Raw genomic sequence first — 24,830 nt, 5'->3', positions numbered from 1 at the left:
CTCTTCCCTTTAGTAAAGAAAGGTCCTCTTACTTTGTATATTTCCTTCTTTTCGTAAACCTGATATTGATCAGTTTTTTTTCTTGTTCAGAAGTAAAGAGATGTGAAGAGAATTCAGGTGAAGAATACTAAGAAACTAGCTAACGCCCAGTGAAATTCACCGGAAGATGTCCGTATCTTGCCTCCCTATCCAACCCCATTACCTATGTGCCGTGGTGCTTCCATAGCTGCTTCTCTCCCTCCAGGCAAAGTGGAATGCAGCCGTCGGATCTGCCCACAAGGTCCCGACTGTGGCTTCGTTCCCATTGTCCGGTCCTATGCCTACCTCCAGTCCTAAGGCCCTGACTTTTTGTCCACCTGCCCCTGGTCCTGTGGTCTGAGGTGGCTCACAGCCCGGTGCCTTTTCAAAGTACAAGTATTTGGCCACAAACAGCACTACCTCAAAACCAGAACTGCAAGTGTGTGTGTGTGTGTGTGTGTGTGTCAGTGTGTGTCATGCAACCACTACTTTCTCTGTAAAGAAATATTTCCTTTCATTACGTTTTGACTCTACCTTCTTTCCCCCTCGTTCCACAGTCTCCTTTCTGTTGAAGGAGCCCCATCTCTTGCGTATTAATACCTGAGAGGTATTTAAATGTCTGTATTATATAACTTTAGCATACACTTTATGTACCTCTTATGAGCATGCTAAAAATAGTGAGCTATGTAGAAAGGCCTTACCGTGCACCTTAAAGGAGTCACAGAAGATATTAGCATGAGTGTACAAATATTGGTGAGCCCACACATGCAAATAAAGAAAGATCTTAAGCATTACAACCTTATAGTTGTTTATCTAGACAGATGGGCACTATAAGCTAGATAAAAATGTGGTAGAACATTTTGAAATGATATAAGGTTTGTTGACATTCCATCTAAAAACAGAGACAAGGCCAGTTTACATTCTATCTAAGAATATAGAAACATATGTTGAACTAGAACAAGGATGAGGTCAATTAACATTGCATCTAAGATTATAGAAAATATTCTTAGAACAAACACAACGTTGCTAAGGCCACAAATTCCAAGAAAACATTTACATGTGAGATGAGAATTAATTAACTTGGAGACTGAGAGCAAATTACCATACGGCCATTCAGATTATTTCTTTAAAATAGAAAGACAATCATAGAAATTGTGACAATTATGTAACCTAGGTGAGGGGTTGGAAATATACAACTTTAAATTCTGTATAATGCTGTGTTATCAGTAAAATCATTTCAGAGGGAGTTTTGAAGCCTTGCGTGGCACTCTGCCTCTCCACAAGGTACCTTATTTAATGTTTAGGATTTTTATTATTTTATAGCATTTAATTTAAAAAAAAAACTTTTTCTCTACAGCTAGTGGCTTTAAGCTACGCAGGAAGGCCTTACCATGTATGTTAAAGGAGTCCTAGAAAATGTTAGCATGAGTGTACAAAACTTTGTGAGCCCACACATGTAAATGAAGAAAGATCTTAAGCGTGCTTATGCAAAATAAGTTGATATGCTTACTTCCCATGCAATAAATGGCTGCTATTTAGTATCTACCTTGGACTAGTCTTAACTTAATGTGAACCTGTTATTTACCAAGGGGAAGCTAAATATGATCGTGCTGAACTGAGCATGCTTAGCTCTCTTGTGACTCCTGCTGGCTTCCAGGGGGTGTGCAAAGATGCCTGGCACATGGGGGGTTGCTTGTCTTTTCAGAGGGAAGAAGTAGTCAAAGAAGAGTTTCAGTAGAAAACAACCCAGACCAAACACACTGTTGCGTTTCTGGCTGCTGCACAGCCTCGCCTCCAGTAGGGGACCCCAGGGAACCATGCTTGGAATCGTACTCTCCAGCACGGCTCTGGTTTCTGGCCTTTGCTTGCTATGCTACCTCCACTCCACCAGGGGATCACCATGAGCATATTCCTTAGGCTATCTAGGCCCCTCTGTCCTGCCTGCACCACACCTAAACTCTTGCCCTACTTAACCTCAGCTTTTTGCTCTAACTACTTCTTGTCTCATATTGTGGCCTTCTGATTCCTGTTTTGCCTTGACTTGTCCTGCGGTCCCTTGGCCTTATGATTCTTGACTCTGTCCTGTGGCCTCCTGGCTTTCAAATCTGTCCAGGCCTAGCCCAGAGGCTTCCCTAACCCTCTTCCTGACATTAGGCCTCTCTATGCTAACTGACCTCTAGCCTAGCCCTGAGGCCTCCCTAGGTCTCTTCCTAACTCTAGGTCTCTTTCTGCCTTGCCCCTTGGGGCTTCCCATTTGAATATTCTGTGGTGTCCTTGGCCTGTTCTGTCTTGTCTTAGTCTGTCCGTGTCCTAGTCATTGTTCCAGTTCCATGCTTACCTCCAGTCTCGTCCTGTGTTCCAGTTCACTCTCACGTCACACAGCTCCTGTGTTCCAGTTCACTCTTATCTCCATGCAGCTCCAGCCTCACCTACACTCCATTCCTGAGCTTCACTCCAGCCTGCGCTCCGTTCCTGAGCTTCAGCCCTGCCTGCTTTCCTTGCTTCAGCCTCACCGCACTGCCCAACCTAACTCCAGTCTGCCCTGCCGTCCTGTGCCACCCTTCCCCAGCTCCGAACCTGCAGCACACACATGCCTCAGATGTCTGCCAAGAAAGTAGAAGAAGAGGAAAAAAGTGCAGCTTGCCAAAGAAACCCAGCTGCTAATTCTGTTATCTCTTCACTTTTTATTAAACTAAGGATTCTCTATGCTTAGCCTTCAACACTTGGAATAAACACAGAGAATCCTTAGTTGCAAAACTGTAGAAGAAAGGGAGAAGCCTTAGCAGCTGGGTCTGTCTGGCAAGCAGCATTTTCCTCATGCTCTTCCTTTGCTGCCATTTAAATGTCTGTCCTTAACAGCTTTTACTTTTTTTGGGGGGAAGGGGCCCCAACCTAACTCCCTGGCTAGTCACAAAAGCAGAATGGGCTACCTCTAGGGGGAGGTAACTAGCCAATAGGCCCCCTCCCCTAATCTTTGCCCCATCATGTGAGAAAGGAAAGTTTTGACAGAGTAATAGCAAGATAGGGGAGACAAATGTAGACGGGGAAAATGATGAAGAGGAGAGGTAATAAATGGGGCAGACGTGAGTACTTAAAAAAATAAATTCATCTTTCTTTACACACGGCCGATGTATTTCTAAGCAACAGATCACCGGACAGCAGTGATTTTTGCTGTTATTGACATAGTGTAGTCAAAGATCACTGGGAGCACTGAGGCAGTAGCAGACTGTGCGGTGCAGCTATTACAGTTTAGAGGGGGAAACAGTCAGATGCTGGTGCCCTTCTGAGTCAGAGTGGCCAGATTCCTCTCTGGTTCCTCTCCTCCCCCTCTGCATGCTTCCTTCTGTCCCCAGCCACATCCTCTGACCAATGATTGTAAACGTGCTGTCATGTCAGTATTTTCCATTCTGCTGCTCTCCTGACTTGTAGTGCCTCCTCCACTTTTTCCCTCTGCACCGCTGAGCAAAATCCAGGTAACAGGCTTAGTAGTATACCCCTTGGAAACCAGCAGGAGGAACCAAGAGGACCTTGGGCAAGTCACTTCTCCCTCCATGGCCTCAGGTAGAAACTTAAAATGTAAGCTCTTTGGGGACAGGGACAATTCCTACTGTACCTGAATTTAACTCGCCTTGAACTGCAATGAATAAACAAGGTGTGAGCTAAAATACACTCATCCTATTTAGTGTGCTGTCAGTAAGTAACACGCTCATGCATATACGAGAATAGCATGACCATACTATTTCTTACATTATTTTATCATGAGCATGCTAAATCTTTTTGCATGAGAGAGAAGTGGCCTAATGAGCCTGTTTAATTTTTTGTCAGCCTGCACTAAATTTGGTTTTTTGTGGGTTTTATTGCATAGGCCCCATTATGTACAATGGCTGGATAAAATCATTGTCTATATCTTAGTTATGGTTTAATAAAACTCCTTTGATTTAGTACTTTCAGACTTACGGTGAATATAGCTGTAAGATGTTTTATCCTACTTACTGAAGAAATCTCAGAATCTCATAGCGTATGTAAAATAGTAAGCAAAGGAAATCTTGTAAAAATGTGCCTTGTACAGACACCAAAAAATGTTAGACCATAACAGCCACCACCACCAATAAACACTGCTTGTCTGAGTAAAACTGATTCAAAACGATTGTACCAAATTGCTTCTAAAAAAGCTCAAATGTGTCACAGATAACAAACAATTCAGTTGCCCTGCAGCCCCAACTTCAGATGAGCTTCGAAAGCATGAATTTTCTGTCTCCAAAGGCAAAAAGAATTGTGCGTGGTTTGTTCTTTTTTTTTTCTTATTAATATCTTTATCTTTCTTCTTGCAGGGGAGCAGCAGCAGTGTGAGGAAAGTGAAGTCAGACAGCTCACACTAAAGAGAGTGGAGCTCCCCTTGCAGGAAGATAAGATATTAATAAGGAAGCAAGGAAAAGTAGGCATTTGCAAGGATTTCCTAGCACTTTGCAGCATATAGTTATTTTCGGTATTATATTGCCCCCCGCCGCTTCACCTAGTCTAGGCATGTTAGGTGACATTACTGTGGCCTCCAGATGGATCCAGCCCCTACGCACTTTTACCACATGTTGAAGAGCTCTAAACTAGCACAGGCAGTTGTAATTCTTTTCGCCTTCATGACAGACAGTTTTTATGTTGTTGAAACTCGTATGAGTCTGGCTATGTGGTGATTGTTTATTACACCGGGCATAGATTCTTGTGAAAAATTTTGCAGCAGTATTGTTTTGAGGCTCTTTAGCTGCCCAGTGTCTCCTGTGGCCTCGCTACAAAAGAAGCTTTTTATGTGCTGTTGAGACTGGTTTGAGTTTCTTGACTCTGTCAGCATATATTGTACTCCATATTTATTTTGGTAGCAAGGAGTATATATTTTTGTTCATAAAGGCAAGGTAAATAATTTTATGGCCACCAAACATTTAGCCCAGATTTACACAGGACCACCCGGAGAGAACTTGCTGGGAAATTCAAAACTAATTAGGGCAGTCTGAAGGATGAGTCATAGAATTACCATATTCCTTTCAGTGATCAGTCACTGTTCAAAAATACAATTTTTTGATGGCTTATGAGTGTCTGTTGTGACTGCCAAGTTTGTATGTGTGCAGTACACGGGATAAAATTGGTTGTGGAGAGTAATGGGTGGCCCCACCCCCAACACCACTACTCCAGGTTTACCGGTGTTGCACAGGGGGGAAGGGGGGGGTCCCATCCCCCTTTCCACCGCAATGGTGGTAATAATGGCACCAGCAGTATACAGCTGGTGCCACTGGGCGGAGCTCCGTGGTCGGGGGGGGGGCAGCGCATCTTGTGATGCCGCTCCTCCCGGTTGGTCCGGTGTTGGGCGTAGAGACATCATCATAACGTGCCCCGACACAGACCACTCATTTGGCCCGGAGGAGCAGCGTGATGTTGATGGGGGGAGGAGACTGGCGAGAAATTTAAAACCCGCAGGCTCCCCTTCTTCAGCCTCTTTCTTCTTTGGCCCCAACGCAGCACGGTTCGAGCCTCGCCGTGATCGCACAGCCGAGTAGTGCTAAGCAGCACTTCCCCACTGTATAATTATATATTTTTTTAAAAATTTGGATTTTGCAGGCGGCAGGCTCTATTTAATTTGGCTGCCTGCTTAATTTTGCCCTGTCTTTCTGCACCATTCCCTGTTTACCGAGATCGCGCTATCTGCATCTTGCATACTCCAAAAAAACCCATTTTAATTATTGAATAAAAAAAATTTTTTAAATAATTTGGATTGGGCCAATCTGGAACAGGTAAACATTTTATTGGAAGTTGAGGTGCTGCCAACATTTGATATGGATATCCCTGAGGTCCAACTCCTCGGCTGTAGCTTGGCAGGCCCCAGCACAATGCGCTACGGAGGTTCTAGGCACCCCCATCATTGAGATGCCCATCCTATGGCCCTCCCGCCCACTGGCGTTTCTGACTGGAGGGGGAGCTAGAAGTCGATGGGGAGGAGGTAGGGCATCTGAGCCACCTCAAGGAGCTAAAGTGGATGCGAAAAGGTCTAGGAAAGGAGGGGAAAAGATAGGAAGGTTTCCGAAAGGCAAAAGAATTTGGATAGTTCAATGAAGCAAGGGGGGCCAAGGAGCGAAAGCACGGGGGAATTGCAGCAGCAGTCCTGATGCACTCAACACCAAGCTGCTGCAGTCCATAGCAAGATTAATGACCAGGTGGTTTTCCCTCTGGATGTTGTACCACCTCTCTTCCCCACCCCAGTACTGGAAGCAAGTCTGCAAAACCCGGTCGGCCACATAGAATGTGCCTTGGCACCTTCTCACAAGCCCAGTGTGAGGAGCATGGGCAGCTTACGAGAGGAGCCGCGATATAGATACCCATCCTGGCTGCCTTCCCGCTCATCTTCCAAGCATTTCTATGGAAGTCCTGGTTCACAGCACAGGCCAGATCGGAGGCCCATTGACAACGGTTACCCCTCCAGAGGATCCGGATGGTTTTATGCATTATTGAAGGTACATGCCTTTCAATGTGGATTCCCGGTCCATTAATATGCTTATGTAGGTTACTAAAAACTTCTAGCTTGGTGTTGATGTTGTGTCCGTCGCTGCCCGTCGTCTCCGCTCTGCCCACCTTACCTCGGCGACTCCCTTTGGAGTTGATGGAAGGCTAGCTGCTGCGGCGTCTCCATGCCGTCGTCCTCCAGCGTTCCCGGACCGGCTCAACGCTGCAAGCCGCCATGTTGACCAGATGCCTAAGGGCGCGGCGCGGCCCGACTGATGTATCGGCGTTGGCGCGAACCTCAGGGGCGTCCTCTGAGATGACGTCACCAACTCCAGATATTTAAGGTCTCAGTTTTCGCTAACAAGACGAGTTAGCAAGGGGTTCGCTTCCTCCTGGTCGCTGCGGATGGGATTCACTCTCCGCAAACCCAGCTACTCTGCTTCCTCGGACTTCACTAGAGGTACCCGCTCCTCGGGGGCCTCCCTCTCTCTTTTTCTTTTCAGGTTGCAGTCCGGAACCGGTACTCACTCCTCGAGGGCCCACGTCCTGGACTTGCTCCTGAATACCACTTCTGCTAAGAAGTCATCGCTGCTTACAACATCAGTGAGTTTCCATATATCTCTCAGAGCTTTCCCTGGGATCAGGTACTCGCTCCTCGAGGGCCTAATGCATACCATCTCCTGGGCTCTCTCAAGAGACTATTGTGTGAGTGTTACCATCAAGGACTTGTTCCAGAACTCTTCATATACTGCCTACTCACTTTCTTAGTTTCTCTACAGCTCAGCCACCTGGGGATCGCTGTTCCAGTAGCTGAGGGTCTACAGCCCAGCCGGGCACTTCCAGCTCACTACTGCCACCTTTGGTGGTTTACTATATTGTCTAATAAAGGAACTAGTGTATGTCTGTCTTCTACACTAAGCCTGACCAGTGGTCCCTCTTGGGATTTCCCCTGTGGGCGTGGTCACCTGCCACTGGTCCAGGGATCCACCCACAACTATTCTAAATAATATCAGATTGCTTTTACCACAGAGCTTTAATGACAGATTAATGACAGTTGATTTGTTCCGGTTGCTGGAGGGGCATAGGAAACGGGTCCAGACTAAGTGGGAGAGGAAAAAGGAACTGGAGGCAGCCAAGGCCACACAGAGAGAGATCGTTAACTGGGTGCGGGCATTCTCTCGAATAGCTTCTGTAGTTGTATGTACAGAGCCTACTGCAGTACAGCCCCTGTCCACATACCTGGACATTATTTTAGGCACTTACAAAGAGCACAGTGAGTTCACATGGCTTCATTATTATGCCTTTCGTGAGAGAATGGCCAGCAAGTCCGTGATAACTTGGGGAAGACAGGATGTCAGCCTCTGGCTCATAAAGATGAGGGCCTTCGACTCTAAAGTGAGATCATGGTCATTTCGTAGCGAGCAGGCATATGGCGGGCAAGCCAAATGCATGCAAGTCCCTAACGACATCTTCTAGAGATACAACCAGGGGGCCTACTCCACTGCTGAGTGCAGATATAAGCCTGTCTGCAGTCAGTGCATAGCACCCCACTCAGGAAACAAATGCTCGCACAAGGATAAGTAAATGGTGGGAACAGGTTATTGCCCCCAACCTCCGTTAAATAGCAGGTGATGCTTCCCTGGTTTGAACGTTACCCTAATAAAGTGAGGGCAAATACTTTACTGATTGGTTTCTGAGATGGTTTTCTTATTCCCCAAATAGGTCAGCTGCAATCTGTCAAGGTGGTCAATGCCCCTTTGGCGCGCAGTCTGGCCAGCATTGTCAGGGAGAAACTCAGGAAGGAGGTTCAGCTGGGGCAGATTGCCGGCCCTTTTTCTGAGCCACCTTTGGAGCATCTTGTGTTGTCCCCACTGGCAGTCATTCCAAAAAAGGAGCCTGGAAAATACAAGCTTATTCATAATCTATCTCATCCTGTGGGGGCTTCCGTTAATGATCATATTCACTTGGAATACTGCTCGGTACAGTATTCATCCTTTGATGCCGCATTGCCTTCATGGCGAAAGCGGACATCGAGTCGGCTTTTCGGCTATTACCAGCACACCTGAGCAGAGCAGTTTTCCACTACTTGGTTTCCATTTCAAGGGGAACTTCTATTACGACAAATGTCTGCCAATGGGATGCTCGATTTCATGTGCCTACTTCGAAACATTTAGTACCTTCCTACATTGGGCAACTGAAGATTCATCTGGACTAGGATTGCTACTTCACTATCTAGATGATTTCTTGTTTATAGGAAGAAGCGGCACAACTGAATGTGTTGTTTGAAATGTTTCACGAACTGGTGCACAGTTTTGGTGTTCCTTTGGCAGAGGACAAATCTCGGAGCCCGGTAACAGTACTTACCTTCCTAGGGATTGAGCTTGCTTCCACGCACATGGAATCCAGACTCCCAGGCAACAAGCTACTGAAACTGGCCAATTTGGTGCCTGTCACCATGCGCAGCAAGAAAGTCACGCTAAGGCACATGAGGTCCCTCATAGGCAGCCTGGCCTTTGCCGTATGAATTATTCCTATGGGCAGGATTTTGCTGCACTGCCTACTCTGGTCCACTGTGGGTCTGGTTCATGACCACCACTGCTTGCAGATAAGCAGACCAGTTAGGGAAGACCTAGCCTTTTGGTCTAAGTTCCTTAAGGACTTTTCTTCAGTGTGGCTTCTTAGACCAGTCAGTAGCGATGACCTTCAGCTATACTCTGTCGCATCAGGAAGCATTGGTTTTGGTGTTTATTTCAAAGGAGCTTGGTGCGCAGCACATTGGCCAAACCACTGGTCAGCAGGTGACATAACTAGGAATATTGCATTTCTTGAGCTGTTTTCCTTCGTAGTTGCTGTACACATCTGGCGTGAGGTGCTTAGTTGTAAGTGGGTGTTGTTATGGTGTGACAATGCAGCAGTAGTCGGTCAATAAACAAACAGACTTCCAAGAGCTTCCTGGTGTCTGAGTTGCTGAGGGAGTTCGTATTAAGCTGCCTGTGCATGAACATTGCGGCACAGGCGAGGCATGTTCCTGGAATGAGCAATGAGATAGCAGATTCTCTCTCTCGTTGCAATGGTCCCTGTTCAGGAAGTTGGTGCCACAAGCAGAGCTGATCGGCAGAGAGGTCCCAGAACAGCTATGGTCCTTCGGAACTGGACAGTGTACAAGATGCTGCAAAGATCACTCACTTTATCCACATGGAACACTTACATTTGCAACTACAACAAAGTGAAGACGTTCCTTATTGCGAACATGTGGCCCGGTTACTGAAATCCAGAGGATCTCTTGGTTAGCTATATAGTACAGGGGTTGGGAACCTATGGCTTGCAAGCCAGATGTGGCTCTTTTGATGGTTGCATCTGGCTTGCAGACAAATCTTTAATAAAAAAGTAAAAATCTAACAAAACCTCCCACCCTCCTGACGCCCCCCAAGACCTCCAAAATTAATTTACTACAACCCCCCACCCTCCTGACCACCCCCCCCCCCCCCCAAGACCTGCCAAAAGTCCCTGGTGGTCCAGCGGGGGTCCAGGAGCGGTCCGGGAGCGATCTCCTGGACTTGGGCTGTCGGCTGCCAGTAGTCAAAATGGCACCGACGGCCCTTTGCCCTCACTATGTCACTGGGGTCGACCAATGGCGGCGGTAGCCCCTGTGACATAGTAAGGGCAAAGGGCCGTCGGTGCCATTTTGACTACTGGCAGCCGACAGCCCAAGTCCAGGAGATCACTCCCGGACCGCTCCTGGACTCCCGCTGGACCACCAGGGACTTTTGGCAGGTCTTGGGGGGGTCAGGAGGGTGGGGGGGTGGTAGTAAATTAATTTTGGAGGTCTTGGGGGGCATCAGGAGGGTGGAGGGTTTTGTTAGATTTTTACTTTTTTATTAAAGATTTGTCTGCAAGCCAGATGCAACCATCAAAAGAGCCACATCTCAACAGCCTAAATCTGGTACTTGAGCCACACCTCAACAGCCTAAATCTGGTACTTAACTCCAATAAAACAGAACTATTACTCATTTCTCCGGAGAACAACAATCCTTCAACTTGTCTTCCAACCAACCTACAAACTACTCAAGTAAGAGATCTAGGTGTTCTAATTGACAATAAACTAAACTTCAAAGCCCACATAAACAAAACAACCAAAGACTGCTTCTATAAGCTGCATGTTTTAAAAAGGATAAGACCCCTCTTCCACACCAAAGACTTCAGAACCATCCTCCAAGCTCTCATATTCTCCAAATTAGACTATTGTAACTCTACGTTACATGGCCTCCCCTCCTCCTACACCAAACCGCTCCAAATGGTCCAAAATGCAGCAGCCAGACTACTAACTAACACCAGGAAGAGAGACCATATCTCCCCAGTCCTAAAAGACCTCCACTGGTTACCAATTCATTTCAGAGTAATTTACAAATCTATCACCTTTAATATACAAAATCATTCACCATCACACTACAATTGACCTACAAATTCCTTTACGTCCACACATATCCACAAGACCGACCAGAGAAGCTTACAAAGGATGCCTCATTGTTCCACCTACCAAAACCACTAACCACAGTACCTTAAGACACTGAGCCTTCTCCACAGCAGGCCCACAATTATGGAACACTATCCCACCAGATCTCAGAAATGAGCCATGCCTCCTAACCTTTAGGAAAAGACTTAAGACATGGCTGTTTAGGCAAGCCTTCCCGAACTCCACTTAACACGCCAACCATTAAAGACTCCACTCAGCAACTATATATTTCGGATTATGTATATATACTGTACTATTGTATATAATTAACCTCCTCTTTCTCTCTCTATTTTTCCTCCTCCCAGTTTACAGCCCCTGTTAATTGTAACTGCATCTCTTCATCACGTTTAGTTATGTTCTTGGTTTGTTCTTCACACCCCTGTTTCATGTAAACCGGCATGATGTGAACGCTTTCATGAATGCCGGTATAGAAAACCTTAAATAAATAAATAAATAAATAAAAATTAAAGATTTGTCTGCGAGCCCTGGGCCCCCGCTGGACCACCAGGGACTTTTGGCAGGTCTTGGGGGGGGGGGGGGGTGTCAGGAGGGTGGGTGGTTGTAGTAAATTAATTTGGCAGGTCTTGGGGAGGTCAGGAGGGTGGGGGGTTGTAGTTAGTATGGCTCTCACGGAATTATATTTTAAAATATGTGGCGTTCATGGCTCTCTCAGCCAAAAAGGTTCCCGACCCCTGATATAGTACATACCAAGCAGCAGGGTCTGTCCTGGAAAATGGCTTGTTCACACCTAGCCGATTTAGCATTCTTTTCGAAGCTGAAAACGGACCGTGCAGAACAGCATTTCACTGTCAAAAGGGTAATGCTGGGCTGGGCCAGGGAGTCCTTACCTCGGCACAACACGCGGCGACCACTAACTCATGACCTCCTGTTATTGCTTTGGCGCATCCTGCCCAAAGTAGCAGTGGAGGAGGCACGTGGTCAAGTCATCACCTTGACAGCAGTAAAAGGTTTGGTAACATGTCCGGTTGCAACCGTGATGCTATACTTAACCTTATGCCCAAAAAGGAATGGCTTGTTTTTACTTCACTGAGATAAAAATAACCATTAAGTAGATACCAGTTTTCGGCAGTCTTCAAGAAAACTTTGATGAAATCCGGGCTTCAGAGTGGAAGTTTTGGCACTCACTCATTCCACATCAGATCCGCTTCTAGTGCTGCCACTGCCGGTCTCCCATAGGCTGTCATACAGCCTATGGGCCATGGAAGTCCTGAGCTTTTGCATCATTCATTAGGCATGATGACAGTTCCCCTGCACTGGCACCAAGTCAGGTGCGTACCAAGACTTAAGTTTTTCTTCCGTCATCTTTCTGCGAGGATCGTTGGCCACTCATTCATCACGCATGCCCATAAGAGGGCCACAAGTGGGAAATTTGGGCGACCTTGGGCTGTCGGGAAGAGGCTGAACCATCAAATGGCTGGGTCAGGGATGCATGTATTGGCACCAATTTTGGCCCATGCTGCAGTCAAGAGGAGCAGGTCTGGCACTGCCAGACCTCATTACCATACACCTTGGTGGCAATGATTTGGGGAACAGCACTGGCCTTGCCCTGCTGAACATGATCAGGGATGACTTGAGCCACCTTGCCTCATCGTGGCCATCCTCAAAAAGCTGTTGGTCTGAAATAATACCCCTGCAAAAGATGTTGGGCATTGGATGGTGGGGAAGATACCGTGCAAAGTTCAGTCGGCAGGCAGCCAGTTCCATTCAGCGCATGGGTGGCTATCATTTGAGGCATGAATGGGTGGATGTACATTGTGCAGAATTGTATGCTCCGGACAGAGTGCATTTGTCAAATACGGGAAATGATTTGTTTCTGCAGGCTATGCAGAAGTTATTCACTGGTTTGATGCAAGTGCCGTAGCAGTTTGGTTGGGGGGAGCCCATCCTGCGTGGGCAGAAGGATACCTCTTGGCCTGCACATGATGGGATCCCTGCGGCAGTGGCGACGACCAAGTCCAGGAAAGGCTATTATAACACTGGAGACATTAAAAGGAAGCAGGGAGTTGCCAGTAAGAAAGAGAGGGGCCTTGGGGCCACCACTAGGGTGCTTGGCCACAGATGACGAATGTCAGGCTCGGGGATTGGGCCTTGACGGATCGCTGGCCAGGCACGTTTGAGAGGAGCTCTGGTGGGGCCTGCTGCTGGCGGCCTGCCTGGACTCCTCCAGTATGGCAGTCCATTGCTGGTATGGGGAGCTCACAGGGAGCGAGGACCCCCCCCCCCCCCCCCTTAGTTCCACTTGGGCAGAAGGAATTGGAGATATCGGCACCTGCCCGGTGGTTGAGAATAGGCAATGATGGCAGGACTCGGCACCTGACTTAGACTCCCCTGTTAGGGTATTCTAATAAACAGCTGCGGCCATTTGCATCCCACTAATGTGTCACGTTTTCCTTGTGCATGTAATGTTGCGTTGTCTGGCCAGGATGGGCGGGGGCGGGATAGAACCATGTGTGTCTGGGCTGCCCTGTTATTAATTGCAGGAAGAAAGTAGGATGCAAAGCACAGACAATGAATAATCATTCCAGTGAAGTCAGCAGTAAACACATCCTGAGCTTCCTGTTCCACAAGCAGTGTGCTGTCACCAAGAGTGCACAAAGAGATTTTGACCAGTCGGCTGAGTGGGTGTGAGTTGCAAATCTTAATGCGCCTGAATGGTCCCTGTTCGTGCTGACTGGTAGCCTCAGAAAGACACTCTCAAATCTTTCCATACCAAGGGTTCAGAGGAGCACAGCGAGCTAACAGCAGAAACAAGTGACAGGGAAAAGCAACATGTACCCAGTACACTTCTTAGATGAGCAGCTTTGACTTGAGAAACAGACTATATGTATCTACTAGAAAAGAAGGGGACATGAGAACCGCAGTTTTGATTTTTTTCTTTTTTGCCTCAGCAATGTTCCTCCTGCGCTTTTGGGCCTCCGACTCAGAATCAGGGCTGGGATCTGACACTATGAGTCTTTATTTGCAATGAACTGGGGATTTTTTTTCCCTACTCTATAATCCCTGTCAGTATGCCTAGTCTAATTATTGCGGTGACAGTTCTGGGCTGCGAGTGATGCACCAGGGCTTCTTCCAGAGCCCGGTATCCAGCCACTAGGTGTCACCCTTGAGTGGTAACAGGACTCCTTCCTCCCTCTTGGGGGACTGTGAATGCCTGGTTGGCAGCATTCTCAGCCGACCTAAGGAGTGGAAAACCCTACTCAAGGCTTGAATCCGGGACTTTCTGCAAGGCAGCACTGTTATTGGACCAGCTTAATGCTTATTTTTTTATGTGGCCTGTGGCCTCACAGATATGATCCAGTATGGATGAAAGTGGAAACATAGGTTTTTTTCGCTGAGAGTCCCTTTTTTGTATAATCCCTTTGATAAAGCCTAACTATTAAGTTGTCGAGTTGTAAAACGATTGAAATTGTTCATTTCAAATTTCTTCCAACACTGTGGCTTGATGCATATTTCTCTTCTTCTCTTTAGGCTGGCTGGAGTCAAAGCTTGTTTTGGAAAGCAAACCAATGGATAATGATCCACCTGTTCCACTGCCGCATGGTCCTTACATACCACCTGTGGTGGGTATGTATTTGGAATTGGGACCGTTTGGTGACGTTTTTTCCCATTGCATATTTAGCATTCTTTTTCATTGGACTGACCCTGCTTACCTTCATCCTGAACCCGTATTGGACATACAAGAAGACTCAGCAGCTCCTGAATCCAATGGACTGGAATTTTCAATCTGCCAATCTCTCTGGGAATGGCAAGGGTGTCAAAGGGAAGAGAACATAACGAGAGGACATTTCATTGGAAAGGAAAATTATGCTCAGAAACACAATTTAGATGTACTTTTATATACCTAAAATATTAATAGCATCTTCTTTCAAATATTTTTTGCGGTCATATTTTACACTGACATGCATGCCTTTTGTTCATGGTTAGTATTAACATGGCTTTGGTCATTAAAGTGTGGAGGCATAGCTTAGTGTTTAGAGCAGCGGGTTCAAATCCTGCTTCTCCCACTGCTGCTCCTTTGGGCAAGTCACTTCACCCTTCATTACCTCAGGTACCGACTTCTGGATCGCTGCAATAATTCGCGCACACAGCCACCTCTCCTGGGCGCCCGATGCTACATTTAAAAGGAGCTGGTGCAGTAGAAAGGACGAGCTAGGGATAAACTGTACGTCTCTAGCGCTCAAAAGCATCGAGCGCCCAGGAGGCGTGGCTGTGCACCCACTGCATCAGCCCCAAAATGGGGAAATCGAGCCCATGGTCAAATTTCTGTTGCTCAAATCATAAACTGTTAGGCAGGCAAAAGTACATTTTTAGGAGAAGGAAAAAAAAAGAACATAAGTTAAGAACATTAACGGCATGCTGTACATTTTTTTTGAGCTATTAAAGAAAACAAACCTTAAGCATTGTCCAATATTTTAGTTGTCTTGCCCAATTCATGCTGTACATATTTAAAATATATACACACATGCATCTAATACAAGTCTGTTTTTCCATTTACCCCCACATACAGCTGACCTATGCAGGTTAACATGAGCCCTTGAATCGCAGAATGACTTAACGCCAGCTCCAGGGCTGGAGTTAAGTTTGCTGCGGTAACAAGTGTGTATTGGGCCCAGGGGGATTTTCTGCATCGGGGGTAATAGCTAATATTATTGCCTCATGTCTATGGAATTTACATGTGATGTGCACCGTTGGCTAAGCAGTTGTTCGGGTGCACATTTTAGACATGCTAATCCCCTTATTGCATCAGGTGTTAGTGTAGCGCATCCAAACGTGTACTAGGCTGGGCACACTTTATTGCATCGGCCCCTTAGATTGTGAGCCCTCTAGGGCAGGGAGCTATTAATTATATTCGAATTTGTAACTCACCTGGAATGCAGATTTAGAAAGATGAATAACTAAATCTAAAATTCAAATCCAGGGCAAGAAGTGCTAGTCCTCCAAAAATCAACTGTGTTAAAACAAAATTAACAGAGTAGTGGGGAGAGATAATGCCTGTCTTAGACCAAGAAATATGTTATGGCACAAGCTTGCAGGACTAACCAAAGGTCCTTTTAAGATGGAAATGAGCAAGAATTGCATTAACCTTTGCTTGTCAGATCGTCTGTTGGTTTGAAATTATAGGATGACCTTTGATCACGTTTAATTTTTATGCCTTGAAATCTTTCTGTCTTATGTACCTGCAAAAGAAAATATACCAAGAACCTGCTTTGATATTATTATCCCATACTACTTTGATTAAAGCTTTATAAGGACTGTGTATCTGCTACAAAGCTTATTTCTATTTTGTATTAAAAACAAAAAAGAGGATCTAAAGCAAAACAAAAAAAGCTTCCCTAAAATGGCTTCCAGAGCTGGGCTGCTAAGAACTCTCAGCCTTAAGTCTGTTATGCTCAGGCTTGTGAACCCTTGGGCCGACGGGAGGATGGTATACCTTAGGAAGTGGATCCTTAGGTTCTCCCGTCGGGTGGCGAGGTGGAACAGAAGATGTGACCGGCTGACCCTCGGCACTGGAGACTGAGGTGACCGTGGAGGCAGAGGAAGAGTCGTGACGTCAAAGAAGCCACCTGTGTCTTCGCCACTGGAAGCCCGTGGTCCCCCCGAGAGGAGCCCGTAGGGACCCGGGCCGCTGGGACTTAGGTGGACCTTTGAGAGGTCAAGGAGTCGTGAGGTCGGTACAAGGGCCAACTGGAGCTTCACCCCTGGAAGCCCGCGGTCCCTCCGGGAGGATCCCGTAGGGACCCGGGCCGCTGGGACTTAGGTGGGCCCTTGGAGATGAAGGTCCAGAAGAAGTCCAAGGTCGAGTGCCAGAGGGTCGTCGCGTACCAGGCCGAGGTCACACAACAAGGTTCGCCGCTTGCCAGTCCGAAGTCACACACCAAGAATCACCGCTTGCCAATCCGCAGTCAGGAACCAAGGAATCACTGAGACGAGACAGGAACCAGGAAGCAAGGGTCCGAAGAACAAGAAGACTCACCGAAGCACGCAGACCAAACAACGCTGACAGAGAACGTCGCCAAGTCAAGGAATGAGCAGAGGAAGTCTCCTTTTATACTTCCTCTGGTCCGGTGCATAGGAAACAACTGTAGGCAATTAAAGGGACGAGGTCCCTTTAAATCTAGTAAGGAGGCGCGGCATCGTGCCTAAGATGGCGGTGGCCATCTTGGATTTCAGCCGTGGAGGAAAAGCTGCCCGATGCCGCGAGGGAGGAGCAGGAACGGCTCCCAGCCCTGCGGCCACCCCGGAGGCTCGCGCCGGTGCGTGGGAGCAACGGGCACCGAACTCTAGCAGCTTCCCCTGATGCTGCCGCGGCGGGTCGCTGTCACGGTTCAGGTAGGGGGCCGCGGACGGCCGCAGCCACAGAACACAACAAAGTCTTTAGTTTATAGCAGTGTTCTAGGGGTTAAAGAGATGCTTCATTGTTTTTTTTATTTGGTGGGGAGTGGGTGAAAGCCAGGTGTATGAGATCATCATGTGTATGTGTGTTCCCTTTCTGCCCTACCCCCAATAATTTTTTTGTGTTTGGTGCCCTATCCACACCAAATTTTCAGGAAATGTTAGGGTATACCTGTCATATATACCTGCACACATGCATGTCCTGGAAAGCAGACTCTTGTTATTTCTGCATGGAACTTCTTGTTTGTTTCCGAGACAGTATGGGATAAAGCTACTCTTAATGCATATTTATAAAATTGAAACCAACTTTTATTACTATTTGCATATATGTATTTAAGTACTGTAAGCTTCCTTGAGCATCTTTTGGAAAGGTGGGCTACAGTCCAAAAATATTTATGTTCATACAATGTACGGCATGTAGGCATTGTAGCTTAGGCTGATTTCCCATGCTGCACCTATGGAAAAATATTTCTGTTGAATAATTTATTAATGCCCTCAGAAAATGAGCTATTTGTATTTCATGACTAGAATTTATTTTTTTCTAGGAGGCTGCTGGAGATTACCTCTAAAATGTATAATGAATTTAGATCAAATATATCTCATACTATATTTCAACAGTTAATAAAAACAAAAAATATGGAAAACCATCTTTTTTGCATCTTGTGTGTTCACATAGCATGCTATTTGTAACGTAAATTGACAGCATTCAACATAGCCAAAGGGGCACAGTGAACAAATAACAGTGGCCAGTTTTTTGCAGACTTGTAGAAATGCTGTGTGTAGATGTGAGGATAAACTGTGGATAGCAAGTATTGTAGTATTCCTTAAGATATGTACCGGCCTATATGTGCTACAAGAATGTCGGAAGCAGAACACAATCTCGGGTTTAATGTAGATATAATTGAGATGTCCTCAGTTGGTGGAAATCAGGTTTGCAAGTTAGTTAGTTATTTATTTATTTTATTTTTTTATCGAGTTTTATATACCGTCATTCGGTTTCACCATCACAACAGTTTACAAGTTTCAATGTTTAACAATGTGTTAAAAAAAAAGGTTAGTGAGAGTGTTAAAAAAAAGTGGAGGCGTTATAAACAGATTTCAGTTATCGAGTTATGTGCTTACATTGGTTTCAGATGGTTACATAGAGCAGGTAGGTTATAATGTTCAACAGGTTGTGAGGGAAAGGAATATTATACATAGAACAATAAATGCATTAATAAGTGATAGTGTTGCCTAAGAAATTGAATGAATTTACTATTTGATTCTTCCAAATTAATTTTGTCCTCTTAAGGATGAACAGCAGGAATTTGCTGAGAATCAACTGTCATATATGGGGATATTTCTCAGATATTTGACAAAAACAATATCTGTCCTGGCCTAAATAAAAATATTTAGCTGCCTTTCCAAATAATGAGGAAGGTGGCTTGCTACTTTTTTAGAATTCAGGCAAAGAGCTCACAATTTAAGTGGGTGCCTAAGGCAACAGGAGATAATGTGATTCATCCAAGATCATCAGGGACTAGCAGTAGTAGAAGTGGGATTTGAACTCTGGTTTCCCTGATTCTCTATCCACTTTTCTAACTTCTTGGCCACTAATTGGAATGCCCTGATGTAGTATCCAGAAGCACAGCCCCCTTGAGTCTCACACCACATGATGGCAGCTGTAGGGTTGGGCACAGGCAGCATAGTGATTTCCTTTTCAGCAGTTGTTAGAAACATAATTTTTTTTAAATCTTAAAAAAGTGTATTTTTATTAAAGATAATTTTTTCATTTTAGTATTCCTAATCTATTTATTTAAATGTTTTATATACCATCATTCCATGTGAGAATCACCAGATCATAACAGTTTACAGGTTAAACATTCATAATTATGAGTGTTACAATGTATACAAGCATTCATAATAAACAGAAGTATTATAATGGTAGACATATAACATGAAAGTATAGCTAGATTATAGGGGTTTGCTGGGGGGGGGGGTATTGTTCAAAACTTAATTTGGTTATCTGAGTCATGGAGAACTGGGTGTTTCTGTTGAGTAGAAGGTATTATTGAATAGCCAAGATTTTAATTTGCCCTTGAATTTCTTTTTGTACGATATTGTTGGACGTTCCTCTGGCGTGGCGTTCCATAGTTCTGGGCCTAATTCTATGATTGGTATTATAGTTGGTTACTCTATTTTACCTAAACACAAATAATAGTGTTTATACGAATAATATGAACTCACTAAACTTGGATTTCCTAGTGTATAGACAGATAGACTCAGGACCAGTGGGTTATGCTCCCCTGCCATTCTGACATTACAGCATATATACTTCTGCAGTGACCCCAGCCTGGTGAGATAGGTTAAGGTGTGAAAAATTGAAGGGGTAACAAGAAATGGCAAGGGAGTGCAGGAATAAACCGCATGGGTTCATAAAAAGGGGGAGACTCTGGGTGGGTATAGGTTGCAATAAGTGCTGAGTGCTGCGACTATTCAGGGAAGGCTTGCCTAAACAGCCAAGTTTTCAGTTTTTTTCTAAATTTGGAGGAGCACGGTTCAAGCCGGATCACAGTCGGGAGGGTATTCCAGTGTTTAGGACCAGCGATAGAGAAGGCATGTTCTCTTGTGGTGGTGAGATGGGCCTTTTTGATTGAGGGTATTTGGAGGGTGTCTTTATTGATGGCCCTGGTGGGTCAGTCCGAGTGAGTAAGGAGAGGTTCATCAAGCCAGTTGGAATTATGGCAGTATATGGATTTGTGAATTATAGATAAGGTTTTAAAGAGAATGCGGGATGGGATGGGGAGCCAATGAAGGTCTTTCAGTATGGGGGTGATATGGGCGGAGTTTCGTGTGTTAGTGATAACCCTGGCTACTGAATTCTGGAGCATTTGTAAGGGTTTTATAGTGGTTTGCGGGAGGCCAAGTAAACGTGAGTTACAATAATCAAACTTGGAGGAGAGGGTGGTCTGAATGACGGTCCAGAAGTCGTGATAGTGGAGGAGAGGTTTGAGCTTCTTTAGGACATTAAGTTTGTAGAAGCCCTCTTTAAGAATAGAATTGACGTATTTTTTTAGGTTTAGCTGCTGGTCCAGGAGTACCCCGAGGTCTCTAACATATGACTGGGAGGAGAAAGCATTAAAGGCCGGGTCATTAGAAATCGAGGCTCTAGAGGTATGATGTTGTGTTATGAGGAGGAGTTTGGTTTTGTTGTGTTTAGTGCTAGGTGAAGGTTTGTGAGGAACTTGTTTATGGAGGCGAGGCACTTTTCCCAGTGTTTCAGTGCATCGGATAAGGATTCGTGAATAGGGATGATGATTTGAACATCATCTGCATAAAGGTGGAATTTAAGGCTGAGGCTTGTTAAGAAATGACAGAGGGGAGTGAGGTATATATTGAACAAGGTGGAGGATAGGGAGGAATCTTGCGGGACACCTTGGGATAAGGAGTAAGTGCAGATTCTGAATTGCCTATTTTGACAGTGAATTTTCTGTTGCATAAATAGGATTTGAACCATAGTAGGACTAGACCGGATATGCCTCTTTGAGACAACCGGTTTAGGAGGAAGGTGTGGTTAATTGTGTCAAAGGCAGCGGATATGTCCAGTAGTGCCAGCAGGTAGCAGTTGCCTTGATCCATGCCTCTGATAATGTGGTCAGAGAGGGTGAGTTAGGAGGGTTTCAGTGTTAAGGTGCTTACGAAAGCCGAACTGGGCTGGATGCAAGATCCTATTGTTTTCAAGGTACTCAGAGAGTTAGGAATTGACTAACCGCTCCATTATCTTTGAAATAAAAGGAAGGTTTGAAATGGGACAGAAGTTGGCTGGGTCTTTGGGGTCAAGAGAAGGTTTTTTAAGAAGGGGTTTAACGATAGCTTGTTTGAGCATGTCCGGGACGGAGCCTGATGAGAGGGAAAAGATACCATATTTGCACAAATATACACGATGAGGAAAGATCACGCAAGATGCTACTGCAAGGTCACTAAAAACAGCACTAAAAGAGAACCAAAATATGAAATACCATGAGCATTTTTACTTTGGAGTCAGTTTTCAAAGGATTTAGGCATCTAATTTAGGGAGTTAGGAGCCTAAATCCGACACTTTGATAACTATCTAGGGCTTATCACCTAAATCAAAGAGCCTAAAAAGTAGATAATTACAGGGCTGAAGTTAGGGCAGGGAAACAATGTTAAGTACTTGGCACTAGGCATCTAATATAGGACCCTAAATCTAGGCAAATGATTTGGAGGCCTAAAGTTTGGTGAATTTTCAATTGAGGTGCTTAAAATTTAGGAATGTAATACAGGCATTGAGCATCTCTTAAACATTGATCCCTTTAATTCTTGATAGTTTCTATCCCAGATCTTTCTTGCTCTTATGATAATACAGAACAAATAACTGAGCAACTTAACCAGACATTTTCGCGTGCGATAGCTAGCTTGGGGAGGAGTCGGGGCGGCACTGGGGCCGACGCTGCGGACACATCGCTAGCGGCGAAAGGTAAGATTCCTTATCGCCGCCATTTTCGTGAAAGCTAGCAGCGATCGCACCGCGGAGGTGTGATCGCTGCCAGCTATCGCAGGACCGCCCCCCGCTTCGCCACCCCTGCCCCCCGTTACCACTAGAATATCTAAGGTCTGCGACCTTAGAGAATCCAGGCCTAAGTAGTAGAACACACCCTAGACCAGGGGTGAGCAAACAGAGCTTCAGGCATTCTTCTATCCATGCAATCAGTTGCCATCTGTCCCCAACTCTAGTTACATCTCTCATATATATCTTAGTTTCATGGTCTGATATTAAAGTCTCTTGCCAACCAATCATCTCTTGAACTAGTTGACAAGTAATGTGACAACCTCATTGCCAGCCAGTGTCAAATACATACACAGACTCTCAGACACAAACACTCACACGCATTCTTTCAGACACCTACTTTGTGTCTGTCTCTCTAACATGAAGACATCCACTCCCACACTCTATGAGAGAAAGAGTGTGTAAGGGTGTCTTTCTGTGTCAGAGAAAAAGACACCCATATACATACACTCTCTCTCTCTTTATTTCTCTGATATTCTCATTCCATCATTGTACTGCTGCTCATAGGCTCACATGAGTGCCCTCGGTCCACGACTGCCACAGCATTATTTAAAAAGGTTATGCTTGCTGCCAGCTCTTCCCCAGGCTGCAGCAGCTCTCTCCCTTTCTCATTCCCACCCTTACACTTCTTGACACCCCCAATCCAGGAGACTCACTGGTTCTACAGCTAGCTAACCCTTTCAGAAGGGAAAGACCAGCCCACAGAAGCCTCCCCAGCACTGCACATGCACTTCCTCTTGGCTCACCCCATTCCTTTTTGTAACTATAGCTTGCCTTCACATCTCCGTGCCCCTGCCACCATTCCAGTGCATTCCCATTGACTGAGTGCTACAGAGTCTGCTGCTGGAGTGCCTACCTATTCCAAGGAAGGGGTGGGAAGATCAAAAGAATGTCTGTTCCTCCAGGGCTTAAAAAGAAAAATGAAACCCTGACCGAGACTGGAGAGAACCACAGGACACAAAGTGGAACAGCTCCAGAATCCTGCTTTCCCACGTGGATCCAGTACAGCCAGGGCTGATGCAAGGGTATTAGGCATCATAGGTAAAACTTACAGCCTTCTACCCCCAGCCCCTCCTTCCCCACACACAATTAAAAATTATGCATTTATAACTGTTTTTACATTACAAAGGACATTTAACGTGTCGTATGAGGTAAAAGTATAACTTACAGCATGTACATTATATTTACATGCACTGCTGTGGTGCCAACCAGAAAACCCCGCAAAATAAACATTTGGATCCTATATAGCATTAAGCTTATTGTAATAGATGTTGGGTGTGAGCTCGACTATCAGAAAGCCTTGGGTAAACTGAATTAAATTAAAATATAGTAAAACTCCAATACCAAAACAGCAATAAGAACCAGCATTCAAATAGTGACAACCCTACCTGTGAAAAGTCAATGCTACAAATATTATACCAGGTCCTAACACACCACTTTAGAAACCAGAACCAGTTAAGCTACTATAAATCGTGCACAGAAAGTACATGCTAGCAGAATACCTGACCTCTGTCACACATGCAGAACCAGATCTACCCTCACCAAATACAGAATAAAGAGACCATAAAATATAAATAGAAATGTGCAGACAAAATCTGAATTGGAAACTGCAACAAGCCAGCTCCTGTATACAGGGCAACCAACAATAGAAAAAAGAGAAACATCACCATTCTTCATAAAATATCAAACAATTAAATCAAGAACTATAAATCATCAAAAGTAAAGCTATACTAATAAAAAGAAATATTACGAAATAGCTGAACATCCAATAATTAAAATCATATTTCTCAAAAACTAATAAATATGTTAAAACAGCAGATATCAGATAGCACCCAATAATTAAAATCAAGAATTTTAAAAATCCCCAGCTTTTTATATTTTCCAGTCACCCTAAGATTGTTCTGGATTAGTGGGGGTGAGGGAGTGCACAGACTTTTTGTTCCCTTACACACATGCTTACACACCTACACACACACACACATACACCTGCTGACACATGCACACAGTCCCTTGCACCCACTGACACATAAACACGCATACTCCCTTTGCTGATGCTGACACATACACACAAATGTCAATCACATCCACTGGCTCAAATAGACAAACACACACACACATGCTCAATCACACACGCTGATGCATACACACATACACATGCTGCCTTGCACCCTCTGATACATACACACACATGCATGCTCCCTTGCACACTCCCACTCTCTCTTTTCCTCACCACCTCTGAAAATGTAAAAAAAAAAAATTACTTACACTGATGGGCAGGAGGGATCCAGGCAGGGCTACCAGCTGATGGCCCTGCTGTGAGAAGAGGTGGACAGAAAGGCCCAATGCAGCGGTGTGGATTATTTTAGAGGGACCGTCGGCAGATATCAGTCAACGACCTTTAGCTGTGGTGAAGCAGCAGTGGGAGGTCTGTCAGCTGCCTTGCAAGGCAAAGAAAGTGATGGGGTGGTGTGAGGGAAGGCCTTGGGAGTGTTTCCTTCCACCACAGTGGCGAGGGGAGGGGCAGGGACTGACCTCACATCAATCAGCGATGCTGCGGGAAAGAAAAATAAAAATGCAGGTCCATGGATCCGCGGCTGTAGCCGCAGGCAAAGAAAAACACAAAACCTCAGTGGAGGCTCCTGTTCCGCCAGAACAGCTGCTGTGTTAATTGCAGCGGCATTGTGGGATTAGGGCCGCTGCAGTCAACACCAGCATCATGTGACTGCCTTGTCCGGTCCACTGAGACATGCCCGAAACCCGATAGGCCAATCCACCCCTGAATAGACCTAAAACCAATTCTAAGTGTCTTTTTGACTTTTTTTGCAGAATTTAAAG

At 45.4% G+C, this 24,830-nt stretch overlaps 1 protein-coding gene across 3 annotated transcripts in view; it reads left to right on the top strand.

Moving 5' to 3' along the window:
• Nucleotides 1–16,292, top strand: part of CLN8 (CLN8 transmembrane ER and ERGIC protein) — a 28,386-nt gene extending 12,094 nt beyond the window's left edge. For all 3 annotated transcript variants that reach the window (XM_029595761.1, XM_029595760.1, XM_029595759.1), the window contains exon 3: nucleotides 14,504–16,292. In XM_029595761.1, the coding sequence (XP_029451621.1) occupies nucleotides 14,504–14,809 (306 nt within the window). In that variant the 3' untranslated portion in view covers nucleotides 14,810–16,292. The remainder of the gene's footprint in view (nucleotides 1–14,503) is intronic.
• Nucleotides 16,293–24,830: the final 8,538 nt, after the last annotated feature.

Source organism: Rhinatrema bivittatum, chromosome 3, assembly GCF_901001135.1.
Source record: "Rhinatrema bivittatum chromosome 3, aRhiBiv1.1, whole genome shotgun sequence".
Taxonomy (NCBI): Eukaryota; Metazoa; Chordata; class Amphibia; order Gymnophiona; family Rhinatrematidae; genus Rhinatrema; species Rhinatrema bivittatum.
Note: the sequence above shows the minus strand (reverse complement) of the source record. Positions and strands in the feature narration are given on the sequence as shown.